This window comes from Melozone crissalis, unplaced genomic scaffold (assembly GCF_028551555.1).
Source record: "Melozone crissalis strain CALT ecotype California unplaced genomic scaffold, PUWL_Pcris_2 ptg000014l_1, whole genome shotgun sequence".
Classification (NCBI taxonomy): Eukaryota; Metazoa; Chordata; class Aves; order Passeriformes; family Passerellidae; genus Melozone; species Melozone crissalis.
This window is the reverse complement of record NW_026535792.1, coordinates 11,562,944-11,580,814: the sequence shown is the minus strand read 5'-3', so window position 1 is coordinate 11,580,814 and position 17,871 is coordinate 11,562,944. Positions and strand designations below refer to the sequence as shown.

Sequence of the window (17,871 nt, the reverse complement as noted above, 5' to 3'; positions counted from 1 at the left end):
AGGCGCATCCCGCTCTGGCAGTGTCCGAGGCAGTCCCAGTCCTGCCCGGTTTAGCGGGGCCAGTGCCCAGCCCAGCCCCGCCGTGCCCCCGCACTCCCGGGCCGTGCCCATAAATGCGGGGCGCGGCGGGCGCGGCGGGGCGATGGAGGCGGCGGGCGGGCGGGCGCTGCTGGCCGCCGTGGGGCTGCTGTCGGCGCTGAGCGCCGCGGGCACGCTGTTCCTGCTGGCGCAGTGGCGGGAGCTGGGCGCGGCGCTGCGGGAGCTGGAGGCGGCGGCGGGGAACGGCTCCGAGCGGGGGCTGCCCCCCGCGCCCGCGCCCGCCGCCCGCACCAAGCGCAGCCGCCGCGGGGAGCGCGCCCGCGCACACGTGCGCGCCGACAGCGACGAGATGATGATGATGCTCACCTACTCCATGGTGCCGGTACGGCCCCGCCGGGGCTGCCAGCGGGCCGGGGGCGGGAGAGCCGGGGCTTGGCCCAACTGCGGCCCCGGGGCGGGCACGCACCCGCCTTGGCTCCTGCTGGGCGGCTTTACCTGGAGAGAGCGCGGGGCTCTGCCCCGCTGCCTGCTCTGGGAACGCTGGGCTCGGCTCGCAGGGTACCACCCAACTCTGCAAACCAGACCTACACAAAGGGAGGGAGGTTGGGTGTGATGGGTGTTCGCAGGGGTCTGAGGATGAGACTCTATGTTTCAGAAGGCTTGATTTATTATTTTTTGATATATATTATATTAAAACCATACTAAAAGAATAGAAGAAAAGATTTCATTAGAAAGCTAGCTAAGAATAGAAAAATAATGAATAACAAAAGCTTTTGACTGACTGAGACAATCCGGACAGCTGGACTGTGATTGCCCATTAATTAGAAACAACTACATGATACCAATCACAGATGCACCTGTTGCATTCCACAGCAGCAGATAATTATTGTTTACATTTCATTCCTGAGGCCTCTTAGCTTCTCAGGAGAAAAAAATCCTAAGGAAAGGATTTTTCAGAAAATATCGTAACTACAGTTGGGGGTTGAGTGAAACTCCAAAATTTCATTACAATAAGAAGCCTTCCAGTTTCCAGTGTTCCTGGTTTTTAAAACTAACACTACTAACAGAGCCCCCGTGTTTTTTTGTGCTGTTCAGCATCTCAGCATGAGGCACAGGATATCACCTGACATCTCTTTGAAACTGATAATGCCCTTCCAGTAAGTGCTAAATTTCAAGTGGTATTTGATGGATCAGGAGAACTGTATGTCCTTTCTGTGGTAGAACAGCACAGTTTTTTGCACATCAGTGAAAAGATGATGCTCAGTAGGAACTAATATCATGCAGTTGAAAAATTACACAGGCTGTATAGCTGACAAATTTTGAATAGACTGAAGTGCTTTTGCATTTTGAGATAGAAGAAACGCAAGAAAAATATTACTATTGAGAGAACTTTGGTGGAAACTGTCCCAGTAAGGGCTGCAGGTCTACATGCACAAAAGTGTAACTCAGGCTCTAACTCGTGTATTAATGTTTAAAAAACGGTTTACAGAAAATACCTCTACAGTCATGTTCTGATGGCATTTCTGTTAATAAACTATTGCAATCCTCATTTTACAGTGATAACATCTCCATTAAAGCTAATGAGAGTGTCAAGCACAGGTGTTCAAAGCATGGAGTCATGATAACGACTTTGTTTGGGTTTTAGAGTAATATTTTTTTAAGCTAGGCCCTCTAAGTTGTTGTGCTTTAAGTTTAGAATTTGCAGCACAAGACTTCTGCAAAAAGTAAAAATTTGTAAAGTCACATCATTTTGTACTCAAAACTGTCTTTTAAAGAACTTATTTTAGGAAGTCATCCCTGAATTTGGCAGGTGCAGTTTGTTTTGCTCTATCTGATATGAATTGCTCTTTTGAGTCCAAAAGATCCACAAATAACATTATTGGGGAAAGGATTCTGATCCTGATAGGGCTTGAAGACAGCCAATGCCATTTATGCTAGGTGCTCAGACTGGGATCATTAGTTGCAGGTGAGTGTCTGGATAATTTTGACAGTGGCCATTAAATGTGCTACTCTGCTGTCAATAGGTACCATGATTACATTAATTACATTACATTAATTTTATTGCCCTCTCCAACTAGGACTGAGCATATTGTGTATATTTGAACAGCACGTGGCCAGACTGTGCACTTGTGCCTCTAAATGTCCACTGTGACTATGCTGTGTGTGATGTGCTTCATTAAACCTGTGTATCCTGCAGGGAGCTGCTTGGGAGGGTTTGATTCCTTTTTATTCTTACTCCCATCAAACATTTTTCATTCTCACCACTACACAGTGTGTAACTGTGTGCAGAATCATTTGCTCAAGGGGAAAAGAGTTCTTAGAAAACTATTAAAGCATCCCCTCCTCCCACTCCTGCATTTCTGTATTTTGACTCTAACACCCACTAATGTAATTTGAAGACTTGGCTACTTTTGTAGTGTGAGACAAAGTTCCTCAGAGTTGGTGGGATGACCCCTGTGGCACTGGTGGCCCCTGTTCAATGTGGGCCTGAGCGGAGGCTTGGTCTGAACAGATTCTCTCTGGAGATTAGATCAGAGCTAAATCATCACAGCTCTAATAATATGAGCATATTTTTTGTTCAGGGCCTCTTATTTAAGTATATTTATTTTGCAAGTGAGTAAAATAGGAAATTGCAAATCTGCTGCTGCAGAAAGGCTGATGGGAGGGTACAGACCAAGATTCAAAGTGTGATTTAAGACAGTGCAAGAGATGATGGCTACCAATTATCTGAGTAATATTTCATAGCTTAGGAGTTTATTTTATTTTTATTATCCCACCATTTCTCCATGAGCAAACTAAGGTTTTAGCATTTAAATTATATATTTTAATCTGTAGCTTTTCTTAGTGATGATGCTGGTTGTGAATGGTATCTTTCATAGCTAAGCTGGAGGTTCTGTCACAGGCTATTTGCACTTCTTGAGTGCTCTGTTTTTTAATTGCCACCTGAGTTGCACTGACTGGTAAAAGTAGTGCTGCTGAGATAATTGGAGAGCCCCAAAGTGAGCTGTGATCACTTCAACAACCTCAACAGAACTATTTAAATTAAAATGCAGTTAGAATTAGAGTGCATATGGACAACGTGTATTTTACAAATTACAGGGTAGGAGCCAAGTGTTTTTGAGGAGTGTGAGGGGAAAGAAAACAAGCATATTCTGATATTCAAAATCAGTTAGCACTTCTCAGCTAATTTAAACAGTCTGAAATTCTAAATGTACTGTTCCAGTACAGTCTGGAATCAGTACATTCTCAGCAGGTATCAGACAGAACAGGAACTCGTTGTCAAATATGGTTTGGTTTTGCAGCAAAAGGATACTTTCCACTAAACTAATTGTCATCTATTTGAGTCTGTTAGATTTGACAGTTGAAACTAATGATGTATTAATTTAAAAAATGATGATTGACAGTGGCAAATAACCTTGCTAGGATTAAACTTTATTCTGCCTTTCAGATTGCCTTGCACTTGTTCCTTCTGTCTTTTGGGACTAGTGCATTCCATTAATTTCTATAAATTGTAGATAGAGTAACTGCGCAAAGATCAACAAATGTGCAGCTCTGGGTAAATGGTTCATAAATTATCACTCATTGTACAGCCCTGAAATGGTGACCCTTTATTTTTCTGGCTATAAACAATAGACTTTCCCATAGAGAGCTGAGGGACTTCCAGAGATCATGGTCATAATATTTCTGCTGTTTGTTTTGATGAGTCGCAAAATGTTTTAGTGTTGACTCGCATTATGCAGGACATGTAATGTGAATGTTTGCTCAGCCAAGAACTGTGTATTTTGTAAAGATGACTCCTCTATTGATAAATTTTAGTCTACTCTAGATTAAAAGCCTCTTTATGAATGTGTCTTCCAGCTTGATTTAATAAAGACTTGTCTTTTTCTTGAATTATTTTGAGTGGATGAAGGTCCATTTCAAATTTGCACATCTTGGTTATTCAAAGATAAGAAATTGCTTACTTGGAGCACAGGTCATCTTCCTCCCTGGGTATGCTTCATTAGAAAAGATTCCATCACTTAATACAAATATAAAATAAAATTGAATGTAGTTTTTATTGGCTGATAATTGGATTTTAATACCTTCTGCTGATAGAGTCCATGCTTGGACAACCATATGTGTTCCAGTAATGTGTGAAGTTTAATGACTAAGTGATGTATGGTGTTGTCTGCCCAATATTTTATTCCTATTTTCAGTAAGGATTAAACTGAGGTCTATTGAACAGAGTCCTATGAGAGAAGCACTGCTCAAAGAGATGGATGGTGTAACAGTGTTACAGAATTCTGAATAGCTCATTCTAATAAGCACAGAGGACCAGTTGTATCTTTGGGTTTGGAATTATTTCTGTAGGTAAAGTGAACTGGATACTTTTATGAAATACATTGTTTTCAACTTTAATTTCTTTGCAATATTAGGTCCGAGTGATGGTGGATTTGTGTAACAGCACAAAGGGGATATGTTTAACAGGTATGTTTGCTGCCTTAAGCATTACACCTATGTTACCTCCAGGAACCCAGAAACAGTTTTTTCAAAGAACCTGAGATCAATAACTATGTCAAAATACCGCTATTTATCAGAGTTTTAAAAAAAGGTTAATATGTACCACTTCTATCTGTACCCTCTGAATATAAATGCTGCAATTTAAGGAGCTCAGTTGATGCTACTTGGAGCCATTTCTCTTTGATGTAATTTTCATAGGCAAATCTTTTAGACTTGGGTGTTTCAAATACTAGTTGAGGTTTACTCATAATATTTTTGCATATGTCACACTTCATGCCTAACACAGGACGAACATGCAGGGGGTGGAAACTTGCTCCCATTGTTACAAGTGCAGTGGAGCAGTAGCACTTAGTGAAGTTGCATGTCACCAGTGAGGAGCTGGAGCTGCTGATGGCTGAGTCACAAGAAGGTGTGGAAAGCTTTGTGGGGTTTGGTGAAGTATCTGGTAGCAGCCAATTTAAAAGCTATGGTCCTGCTTGGACGTCTGTCACAGAATGAGTTGTGTTCCCTTTGGAAATGAGAAGTTGAGAAAGAAGCCAGATTTATGAGTTAAAGAAAATGCTTCACTTGCTGTCTAGTTTGAATTTTCAATAAGGTCCATTTGACTCAACTGATTAAACACAAATGAGAACTACCATTGTACACACAGATGTTAAATAATATTTCTGGAGCTATACATCAGTTCTGATTGCAACAGTGGCTGAAGCACAGACAATCTAAGTTTTGATTTTTTTGGGCTTCAGACTTGTAAATTCATGTTACTTGGTGCCTTTTGCACCTTTTTTTCTCTTAACACCATTACTTGAGTGGCTTTCTCTGCTGTAGACCTTAATGACATTCGTGGCTTTTCAAGCACCTTTCTTATGTATCTTATGCTTTTATAAGGAGCCTCAGCTCTAGGGATGAGGAAGGAATTCAATGCACTAATGGATGTAATATAGTGTGAAGGAAATAGCCATTTACTGGCAGAAAGATGTTAACTGGTATTACTGCCTGTACTGATTAAAAGGGATGATTCCTGTAATGGTATTGTAAAATGGTTTTCACTTTACTCATAATGCTTCATAATTAATGCTGAAAATTGTTAACTTTAGGGAAATCTAGTAATTACTGTTATTTTCTGTTGTAAAAAGTGGTTGAAACAAGGCAGTACTTTGGCTGGATAAAAATGTTCAGAGTTAATTTGGTTCTTTAATTGCAACTGTCACCTTTGTATTCTCCAATTGGTTTTCCATTTAAAATTTTTTTGATGTGCATTGGGGATCACAGATGAGGAATCACAGACATTGTTCTGGTTAATCTTTCTTTACTCTTGCCTGCTATGCTTATTTCTCTTTAGAGCCCCACATCTAAGCTGTCTAAGAGTGAGGCAGATTTTTCTGTATTACAAGTCGCTGAATGACTGAAGCAAATCCAATTTCTAAATGTACCAACCAGTTTCTGTGGGAAGGTTGATCCAGAGTGCATAAGTCACATGTGAAAACTCTGACTTTTTATATGAATGACAAGGCTTTTTTTTTCCTTCTTAAATAGTCCTGAATTGCAATCTGTAAAACACAGGGAAATGTGGCATGTGTTTTTAAAGTGTATCCAACAGGATTTTTAATTGTGACATTCATCAGTGTTGTAAAGCCAATATTCTTCCACTAGAAGAGGTTTTTGAACAACATAAAGGAAATATGACTGTGAGGTGTCTTGCATCCATGGCTTTGTGAAGGCACCAAAGCCCCTGACAGTGAGGTTACATTGCAGAGGTTTTTGCCAAACTTTTGTCAATTGAAATTTGAAAAAAAACATGTTTAGGTAAAGGTGTTACTCTTTTGACAAGTCTCAGTCACTGCTAATGCTCAAAGTTATTTATAATACAAAGCAGGTGTACAGATAAATGCTCATTTTGAAATTGGAGGGATTTTCTTACCCTTTTACTGTTCTGATCTAGTGCTCATCAGTTCAGTTTGGAATTGCTTTGTTTTCTTGCTAGGTTAAACTCACTATTTCTTCTTTCTTGTGTTGTTGTTGTTTGTTTTTTTTTTTTTTTTGTTTTCCCTTTCTCTTGTTATAGGCCCCCCAGGACCCCCAGGTAAGACACCTGGACAATTTCAGTAACATTTGGGGCTAATTGAAACAGTTGCTGGTATAAAACATTGAAATGCAGAAATGCATCTTTCACAAAATTGTCTTCCTTTGCTAATTAGAGAAAGGGAGGGTTGAATGACCGCCTGCCTTGATACTGCTTGTATTTAAGTCAGTTCATGCCCCTTCTGAGAGAGGGGAGGTTTTAGACATTTTAATTTTCTAGTGGAGGAAGTAGAAAATTTGATCAAAACCAAATTAATATGTTTAAGTAGCATCTAGGTGAAGAGATTAATTTATATATTAACCCCCCAAGGAAATGGATATTACAATTTAACACTAAAATGATATTTTTAAAAAATATTCGTTACTGATTACACCTTCCCACCTCCCCCATAACTTTTCCTCTTTTCTTACTGAATTCTGTCTCAGTTCTCAGGTGGTTGCAAGGCTATGTTATGAATGGTTACTTGTTTTCTATCTGTGCTGCTTAACCTGTGGGTCTGCTTGGAATAATTCTCTTTATCAGAAAAGTATGAGTTATATTTTGCTGGGGTTTAAATATATAAATAAACATGCTGCATGTAAGGATAATAGATTTCAGGGTAACTTGCATTGAACAGTGAAAATTCAGTTATGCTGTTTGCTTTGATCAGGGCCTCCTGGGCTGCCTGGCTACAATGGATCAGATGGAATCCCAGGAACTCCAGGACAAAAGGGGGAACCAGGAGTAAATGGAAAAAGAGGAAAAATAGGTACAGCTTCCCTTCATATTAGGTTACAGTGCTGCTTTGAAATCCAAAGAAATTACAGCTATCCAGCTAAATAGAGGTGAAGTGCATCCATAACTAGAGTGGATATGGTTTGTAGTAAAAAATATTCATTTATTGGTGCTTAATACTGGAGCAGTGCTCTTGATACTGAAATGGTTTTTATTTCTAGGTTTGCCAGGACCAAAAGGTGATCAAGGACAGAAAGGAGAACCAGGAGAAATGGGTTTGCCTGGCAAGGATGGTATGCCAGGAGGAAAAGGTGCAAGGGGATCCAAGAGAAAAAAGGGGGATGCAAACAATGATGTGATATTAGAAGGTAGAGAAAAGTGCTCTTGGGAGTTCTCTTGCAACAGTGTACTTGACAGAAAAAGATATGCTTCACTTCTGAAGCATGAATATGATCTGCAAGGGGAGGACCAACCTGTACAAATAGGGTTTATATACACAGGGAAGTCTGAGTATTGCTATGCACAGGAGATTGTTCTCTTTGCAAGGCAAGTCTTCACAAAAACATTTCTGCTTGGCCTTTGGGTTGAAGTGTATGTGAATATCACCCTTTCCAGAATGCTTTCATACATTTGACTTACTCCTGCTCCAGTGTAGTTTTATTTTTATATTAGAAAATGAGGGGCAGATTTCACTCAGGAATATGTGAAGCAGCCAAATATAAACTGTGTAAAATTATAGCAGTGTAGTATCTGAAGTGGTAACTCTCTAATGGGCCTGTAATCCATTCAGATAAAATGCATTGATGTGCTACTCCTTGTGAAGCTCTATCTGGTTCACTTTCTAACAAACAGCATTTCAGAGAGTTTATTGCACCATATTCTGTACTTAGGAACCTCTAAAGAAAGAGAGAGGCTGATCTGTGGGTGTCCTGTGGACATGCACAGTTCTCTGCAGGTTTCCTGCTGCCTGGGGAAGGGCTGTGTCCTGACACTGCATTTTGTACCCAGGTGCAAAAGGTGAGCCTGGACCACCTGGGCCCCCTGGACCTCCTGGACCCCCAGGGCCTCCAGGAAAACGTAAAGGTAAAGCCAAAGTGGAGCTTCAGGAGAACATCTACAGCAGCAAATGCACAGGTTAGTGCTTTCCAGTGTTCTTTGCCATTAAACCATTGCTTCAAGTCTCAAAACATGGGTTTAGTTTTGCTGGCACCACTAAAACTGCATAAGCTTAAAGCTGAACATGTGCTCAGGTGCTTTGCTGAAATACAGTTTGTGTAAGGCAGCAGGCTACCTTCATGTTAGTCTTTTAATTGTGTTTTGGTAATGCTCAGGCAATGTATTTACAAATGGTGTCTTCTATTAGGTGGATAAATTTGGAAAGTAAGAGAAATGCAGCTGAAACAATTGGCTTTTAGATAATGAATATTTAATTTTAGATATAAATATAAACCCCTGATTCTGGACCATTGAAGTGTCAGAACAGAGCCCAGGGAGCCTCCTTACAATGGACAGGAGACAGCTGGAGCAGAAATCTCATCCTATTTGAAATTCAGAAATGCATCAACTGTTGTATGAGATAATTGGGCCATTTGCTCAGGTGGCCTCTTTTCAAGTCCTGAAACAAACTGAAATGCTTTGGAGGATAAGCTCTCTGATGGATTTCTGATGGATTTTAAATTGCAGCAGGAAAATGGGAGTTACACTCAAATAACTCTGCAAAGATGAGATATTCCTCGATGAGCTTTTATGTTTTATGACTCAGCAAACCATGAGATCTTATTACTAAATTTCAAGGAATAATCCAGATTTCGTAATTAAATATTCATTACTCTTTCAAGGAAAGAAAATACATATGCTGAATTACAATTGTAATTAACTTATTGCATAAGAATACAAGCCTGGCTTTTTCAAAATAAATTTTGAATCTGGTAAAACTTAGTTTCTTCAAGAGAAGAGAATAATTAGTTGGAAGTGCAGGTATAATTTTTCTCTCTGGTACTTTAGTGAATTCTGGAAGAAACAAAACATCTCTGCTCCATCCTTCCCACCTTCCCCCAACAGACCAAATGAATAGTTTTAATGACTTTTAAACTCCATTAACTCTCAACCAGAATATTTTACGATAGGAAGCAGCAGGATATTTATCTTGGTTTTTGATGGGAAGAAAGTAGTGAAAATTTCCCATAAGAATCTCTGATTGAAAACTGTCTCTTTAATTTTAGTTGCTTTCTAATCCATGCAGCTGGAATACTGCAAATATTCTCAAAGGCAAATCCTGCACTCAGCTCTGCTACAAACCCTGAGCTGGCCCTTGGCTATCCTATAGTTTTAGATAAACTGCTGTACAGGGAACTGCTCCTTCAGTCAACTGCATCCATTAGATTCAGCCCAAGAAAAATCAACTTGTGCATTGCAATTTATAATTTCTGCTGAGTGATTTTGTTTTTTGAAATATTCTGGAAGTATTTTGGGATCAGAAGCTGGAAGGGGATCTCGAGGGATTGGTAAATTCTATCTGTAGGCATTCAGCTTACCATGGCTGGGTGGACTGTTTGTGCCTTACTTGGAGATACACTGTGATCACTTGCAAATTTTCAATGTCATCTCACCAAATGCCCTAGATAATGGAAGGGAGAAATACATGTTGTTCTTGCTCCATCTTGGAGTAGTTTTCTTCTGCGGGAACAAAAGGAGGATATGACCTAAAGGAGAAAACAACAATGCAGTATTATCTGTCCTTTCTTTCCTGAATGTCATGGTACCCTTTCAGCATTACTTTATATTTTTTTCCTATTTTTAACTATCTTTGTCACTTAAACTTCATTACAGACCTGTAAATCCTAGAAATATGTTAGAAGGCAACAATGAAAACGCAAATCTAAAAAATGTGCAGCCTGTGTGTAAAGCACAGCCTGTGTGAAATACTGGAGATAAAAGTTAAGAATGGAATTAGAAAACAAGGCTACAATGAAACCAGCAGAAAGATGAGAACTGTTCTCTCTGGCTATTCATTCGAAGCAAACCGAAATGTGTCACATTGTTTTAAGGGCAGAAGTGATACTTTGCTCTAAAGAAAATGGTCCATAAAAATTTTAATTCAGGCATTATTTTAGGAGTGAATGCTAAGAGCAAATCCAGCCAGCTAGTCCTTAAATTGCTGCGGGATGGGGAAAAATATTTCCAGGTGTTTGATTCTAATGTGATTCTAACCATTTCTATGTGTGTCAATAATATAATGTGTCATTTCCCTTAGTATTTCATCCTGCTTCTTTAGTGGCATGGATGTCAAGCCATGCATTATGTACTCTGTGCATGTGTACCTGTTTTTTATTGCTGTCTTGGGCATTAACATGACCAAAATGCTCTGTTGCCAACAGGATCGACCCTCTCTTCTGGTCTGTGGGGATTTGTGCATGAAGGTTTTGTGTTTAACAACTACTCCTTCCCAAGAAAATGCTTTTTCTCTTACTGCTAAATCAGCCATTTTCCAGCTTCTTCAGCTGCCCGAAGTTATGTCATGAAAAGGGCAACTCTCTCTTCCTAAGTGGATACTCAGAAATTCACAGCTAAGGAACTAAATCTGTTGATTTAATTAGTTACTCCTCAAAGTTGACTGTCAGCCTCAACACTTCATTTCCTTGGCAGAAGTGAGAGCAAGTCTTTACTTATCTCATTTTTGACCACACCAACATAAGCATTTTTTTTTTCCCAGATGAAGCAAAATCCCAGTTATCATTCCTTTATTTTAGTGGAGACACTGATGTGTCCATCTATCATGTCAAATAGGGTAAAACAAGTAATTTTTCTCTTTCTCCCTCCACCCTAGATGAGATATGTGGTGTACCAAATGATGATACCCTCGCTGGAAAGGCTGAAGACAGAACCCCAGAACCCCCTTCAAAAAAAGCTGGTAAACTGCTATGAAGTGTGACTGGAGTGCTACTTTCAGTGTCACAGATCATGGACATGTGCTTTTTCCCCACAGAATGTGTCATAACGTCTGTAGGAAGTCCTGATCAGTATGTCAGTGTACAGCAAACGTTTGGAACTTGGATGAGGGAACCTGCAAACATAAGTGATGAAAGGATTTGGCTCACCATGCATTTTTTAGGTATGTTTAGTAGTAGTCACTGACCAAAAATCTGTTATCTGACATTCCTTCCTTAATCCTTTCAACCTAAACTTGTAAGAATGATGAGTTTTTACCTACCTCTTTTTCAGAATATTTTCCATATTACCTGTTTAATACTTGACTATACATATGGTTGTAGGCATTTTAGACATATCTTTAGACATTTTCAGAGTCAACATCAGATTTTTAAAATAGCTTTATGTTTGGGTTTTCTTTTTTTACTAAATCCAAGTTTAAATGTCTATTGTTTGTGGCCTTTTATCTTTTTCTTTTAAGAGTTTCTGTTTCCTACGGCTTTACTTCCCTAAATTGTAGCTCGGAGTTTTGCCTTTTTGTTTAGCTAGGCATGAAAATGAGGCAACTGCTGCAAAAGCTACATTTAGAGCAGGAAAATATTCAGGACTTAAGTGGGAAAAGGAAATATTTCTGCATACACATCAACTGTGTTCAGAATGAGGACCTATTAGGTCTGTGGGAAGCAGCCTATTGATCATCTTTTCTATAAATTACTCTTGTGTGTCTCTGGATTCTTTTTTCACATTCCAGCAAGGTGAATCACTATTGAAAACACAAATACAATTGTTTGTCTGATAGTTGATTGAGATGGACTTTCAATAGAGACTGAACTTTAGTATAGAGATCTCAAAATTAGATGAACCAAATGCTAGTCCTTTTTTTAACATGTTTTCCTCTTTGTTTAGGAAACTATATTAAAGAATATGAAAATTTCGATGCCTTGCTGAATGGCAGCTACAGGATCATTAACATCACAGGACTTTTCTATGGATGTGGTCATGCAGTACAAAACAATCATCTCTACTACCATCAGGGAGGAACCAGTTACATTCAGAAGTAAGTCAAAGATAGTTGGCCTAAGACAAGTAAAGTTGTGAAGGGAGGAGCAATGGGTTGGAGTGCCAGAGCTGAACCTCAGAAAAGCAGACAATTCTCCTTGTAGCATTTCGTATTTCTTTTTGGTCCTACCTAAACAGGAAGAACAGAGGAATGGTTCAGAGCTTTTTCCAGAACGGAACAACTCATTCTTTCCAATCTGTAACAAAAATATGGGCCACCAGCCATACACACTCTGTGTGTGCAGATGTTGTGGGAAGAGGAAAACTGGGAGAATAGCTCAGGACCACTACTGTGCTGTGACAATTCTTTAGGCATTGTTCAGCCCTGTGTCTCAGGCGTTCACTTCTGCAGTTACCATGTCATAGAGCAACAGGTCCCCAGGATGAACAAGATGCCATGTGCAGAGAGGACAACAAATTCTCTTGGCTATCCTGGGATCCAACCAGGTAGAGACAGGTTCTATTGAACATTACATTGCTGTGGGTGTTCTTCAACTTGGATTCTTTGCTGTGTTCATAATCACAAGAAAGAAATGAGAACTGACTAAGGAATTTGGGTAGCAGAAGAAAGGATTACATTTAGAAGAATAAGCTGTGCACCTACCTGCATCTGAGTCAGAAGTGGTTCAGCTGCAGTGTGGGAGGTGTAGGTGGGTGGTTTTGTGACCATGGCCTACTCATGAAACTTGGCTTTGCAGAGCCCTTGCTGTGCTCTGCTTTGGCTGGCAGCAGCAGGGAATGCTGCTGGCACAGAGGGGAGCACTGAGGCACCTGCTGAGGACAGGGCGACCTGGAATTTTGCACATTCCACTGGGGAGGAGGGGCTCCAGTGTCTGATTTCCTCATAATAAGAAGTTTCTACTATTTTCCTTACACATCTCCCCAGACTAGAACTGAGAATTACATCTCTTATTTAACTTTGTACTGCGGACAGAGACAAACAATACAAATCAACCCCAGAATCTCACCTTGTGGGAAGAGCCAAAGACAGTCCAAGGGCAAGTGAAAGATTGCTTGTTCTTTCAAGTTCTTACACGACTCTGATGTCTGAGCCAAGAACATTTACTATACTTTGATGTCTGTTCCCAAGCCAGGTGTGAGTGCTGCCTTCCTATACTCATGTGCATGCCAAGGAATGTGAGCAAGCTGCAAGGATTCTATAATATTTATTCTGCCAAGCACAAGCTCACTTTTTGGCAGCCTCCTTTAAACATATTTTGGCTTTTTCTCCGGTAGTCTGTAAAAGACAATCACTGTCTAAGCAATACACAGTGATAGGGCAGAGATTCCTCACCTTGCACACCGTTAATCAGGAAATTCCTTCATATACAGATGAACACAAACTGTTGGTGGAATTTTCAAATCCTCTCAAGGAGCTGCTGAGAAATGGCCTTTCTGTTCTGTTCTTCACTCTGAGATTATTTACCTTCAACACAGACAGAATGAGGAACTATGGATTCTGTGACACTGAAGTCCTTGAATTTGGGCTCCATAAAAGCTTCTGGGAGTTGTTGTATTGTTGTAATGGAAAGTAGAGGTGAGGATCTGGTTAGTCCATTTCGCAAATGTTGAAAAAACATTCAAAAAGAGTTTCTTGTCATATTTAAAAGCAGGCAAAACTAGGTTTGTCTGAACCTTGGCAGGTTTTCTCATGATGGTCAGACCTCCAACACTGTGATAGTTTCATTCTTTTTACTTTGGTTCATAACATGCTTTACTATCTGTTATTTTTGATTGACTTTGTTGATATTAGTGATCAGAAAAATGTTTGTAGCTTGATTTCTTGTGGTTGATGAAACTATTACACTACATCTTGTCATTTACCCCAGGATGTCAGAATATCAAAGAATTTCAGAACCATTTGGAATTCCAGGCTGGACTGTCCCTGACTGGGGGAGCCCAAAAGAACCTGGGAATTAAACTCCACTTTTTTGCTCCCTTCCAGATTTTCATGTGTAAAGAACAGGAAAAGATAGGGTGTCATGTGCTGCAGAACTTGTGAATCTTGAGGTGCTTTCTATCTTGTTGGCTTTTAGTAGAAGAGAATCCTGAAAAAAAATCTGCATTTCTGACCAACTACTCCTGTTAAGGTCTGTCCTTTTAGCCCTTGCATGAGGTTATTTATAGATGTGAAACAATGAACATGATTAACTGGGTTGAGACATGTATTTCTCAAATCTCTTCCAGCCTTTAACTGATTGTTTTATTGCGCACACATGCTGCTGGAATATGGAGTTGCTGCAGATGTGAGTTTTACAAAAGCTGAGGGGAATGATCTAAGTTGGGTATTCTTGACTTTTCTTACCATGGTTTTTCCAATATATGCTATCCATGCTGCTTAAACAGAAAAATTATTCTTCCAGTATTGCATGTTCCTGGATCTGAACTGTTCCTGTGATTAAGCCTATCTTTTCAGAAAAAATACTTGCAAGTGTAGCACATTCCTTTATTGAGTAGTATTTTTCCTTTCTCTCTTTGAAGCATGGAGCTATACAGTGAGAGAGAAGTCAGACACTGAAACGTGCTTCTTTGTAGAGGGCATTATTTAAAAAGATAAAGCCATGCTCTCCCTGCCTTTGCTGAAACCCAGTGTTATTGGGTTATTAAATGCTGACAGCAGATGTGTCTCAGGAAGAGCTGATTATCCTCCCAAACCAGTACAGGAACATGATTTAGCCGCTCACTGCTCCTGCCCTCAGATTATCAACCTATTAAGGAATCTCAAGGAATAAAAACAATTTTATACATCAGAGATGGAAGAATTTAGATTGTCCCACTGAGGCCAGTATAAGGTCACAATTTTGGCTCTGCAAAAGTAGGATTTTAATTCCTTTGATGTCTACTTGAGTAAACCACCACATTATCTGGACTGTTTTCATCAGAGGAACTCCAAGACTAGGTGAAGCTGCCCAGAATTCCTGCTGCTTTGGTCAATCACATTTTCTTCCTTTAGCTCCCACCTAGTCCATAAGCAAACTTTTGTACAGATTCCATTTCCCAATTTTGGGCCTTCACCTGGTATTCAATTCTTTTTCATACCCGTTCCTTTTAGTTGCTTCTTTCATCTTGGTGATAATAAAGCTTGCAGACTAAATGAAGTGAAACCTACCAAAAGCAAATCCATGATCTTGCACACCTTTCAGATTGGTTATGACTTTATAATTTTCTCCTAGTGTTTTGGAAGGTCCTTTGAGAACTTAGTCTTAAAAGACATCAGAATGCTCCTTGAACAGATATTTTCAACACTACCTCTATCAGTGGTTCACCACCCTGTGTGTGTGTGCTGAGCTCTGGTCACCTGCACTGAATCCTTCCTGTATCTCATTTCAGGTTCGGGCTCAATAAAGACTCGCAGCACACCCTGCACATCAAAAAGGCCTTACACCAGGGCAAGAACTACCTCTTCTCTAACTCCAAGACTTATTTCAACATAGCAGTGGATGAGAAGGGTCTTTGGATCATATATGCCTCAAGCATTGATGAAAATATAATGGTAGCCAACATTGATGAAGAAAGCTTCTCAGTCAATTGGCACATCAATACCACCTATCCTAAATCCAAGGCTGGTAATGCATTCATAGCCTGTGGCATTCTGTATGTTACTGACACTAAGGACACGACAGTAAGTTTTGCTTTTGATTTACTGAAAGGGAAGCAGATTGATGCAAGGTTTAAGTTACGGTCTTCACAGTCTATTCTTGCTATGCTGTCGTACAGTCTGCGAGACAAGAATTTGTACACGTGGGAGAATGGAAGCTTAATGGTATACCCAGTCCGTTTTGGCACATGAATATATTTTCACATGCCACCTTTGACCAAAGCATCTGTTTAAACTCTATGACGTACACATGGGGGTCTCTTCACTTGGAATAATTTTCTGTTTGCTGCTGGTGGTGTGTAAGTGTGTATGAAAGGGAGATCAGGTGCCTTTGTATAAACACACTTCAATTACATAGGCCATCCTCATATTTTTAAAAAATTGTTGTTCACTATTGCAGATAGCACACAGCATAGACATACTTTTGTTTTTCCTGTTACTCAGCTGATAATTGTGTCTAATGTACATTGATTATTCTGTCAGCAGAGACTATCTGTAACTTTTATTTACAATCATCTTCTCTGCAATCATTTTCTAGTCAGTGATGACAGTCTAATATAAACACCTAAAAAATGAACTTTTGTGTACAAATACCTTTGTCACTTTCATTTAATTTCCATGGATTCTGTGTGACCACTTTTTCTGGACAAAGTTTTAAAACTCTTAAAATAATGGAAATACTTGTTTAAATAGAAAAAAAGCAGAAAGCTTAAAATTTGACAAGTCAAATCAAGTGTTAATAATCAAAAGCAAAATCCAGCTAAAGGAAAATGGGAATAACGACATTAAATACAACTGAATAGACATGAATTGTGTTTCTTTAAAATTAAAGGCATAACCTTTATGATTAAAATTTCATTTTTAACAGTATTTGAGTTTCTTGTGTTGCTGCAGACTCCTCCTTGGCTCTCACTGCCATGCAAACTATACCAGTATAACTTGCTTATAGCTATTTAATAAGGCATATTACTAAAATAAAATGTCCCCGCATTGATCCACACAAATGAAATCATAAAATGAAGGGTATACTTTTTTGCTGCTATTTTTAGAATCATCATGCTGCTTAGTGACTTAATCTGTTGTTAACTGTAAGTCTGAGACTGCCAATTCATATTCAAATTTTTGAGTTGAAGGTGAGAAATAATAGGAACTTTTTAATTTTAATTTTGTTCTGGTATTTCAGATTTCTAAATTTAATGTTGGAACAAAAACCTCTCCTGTTTGTTTTATCTATCTAGATTCAAAATCACAGTCTTGGAAAATCCCTGCCTGAATTTCTAAGCTGCCTGTGCATATAGCTAAAGTTCATGGAGTGCACTCAAATACTTAGGAGCAAAGTGTTATTTAAATCCTGAACTGCACTGAGCTGTTTAATACCTGTGTGATCCAGGCCCTGTTGAAGGGATTAATGAATTTGGGAATGTCTGTGCCTGCAGAACCTTGTTTAGCAAATGTGCTGGAGGAATCCCTCTGCTGCAGCTAAGATCCAGTGTGTGGCACAGGGATGGCTGGGCTCTTCTCAGGATACTTGCTGTTATCACTAAGGTCCTGCATGCTAAGGAGAGAGATGCAGAAGGGAACAAAAAATCATGATTAATGCTTTGAACTAGTTTATACACCAGAACTCACAGATGAAAGATTTTATCTATATGTGTGTGACACTTTACACTCCAGAGCTACAGTTCTGTGGGCTGCTTGTGACTTTTGTGGGGGAATGTGAAGGTTTTGGTTGGGAGTTTTTTCATGTTTGTTTGATTGTGGTGTTTTTTCAAAAAAGGAATTGTGGCACTAATACCACAATACAACTAAAATACCCCTAAAATCAGCAATGTACTTGGGCAAATACAGTTCAAGTTAGATGTGATATTTTCTAGATAATGTACCTACCTCAAAGCATGGTAAACTTCTGCATAACACTGTTGGAACATTTGGATCAAGGTCTTGGAGAAGGAAT

At 39.5% G+C, this 17,871-nt stretch overlaps 1 protein-coding gene across 4 annotated transcripts; it reads left to right on the top strand.

Annotated features, from left to right (window-relative positions):
- The first annotated feature begins 320 nt into the window (after positions 1-320).
- On the top strand, positions 321-17,644 carry GLDN (gliomedin). Of its 4 annotated transcripts, none has more exons than XM_054273025.1 (10): positions 321-421; positions 4,455-4,506; positions 6,602-6,619; positions 7,269-7,367; positions 7,555-7,701; positions 8,342-8,467; positions 11,160-11,243; positions 11,319-11,444; positions 12,167-12,317; positions 15,650-17,644. In XM_054273025.1, exons 1-10 carry the CDS (start codon positions 389-391, stop codon positions 16,107-16,109), a joined length of 1,296 nt encoding a protein of 431 aa, XP_054129000.1. In that variant the 5' UTR covers positions 321-388; the 3' UTR covers positions 16,110-17,644. The 4 variants fall into 4 exon arrangements, with proteins under 4 accessions (XP_054129000.1, XP_054129002.1, XP_054129001.1 ...); XM_054273027.1 differs by having other exon boundaries at positions 340-421; positions 7,555-7,626; XM_054273026.1 differs by having other exon boundaries at positions 340-421; positions 7,555-7,644.
- The last annotated feature ends 227 nt before the right edge of the window (positions 17,645-17,871 follow it).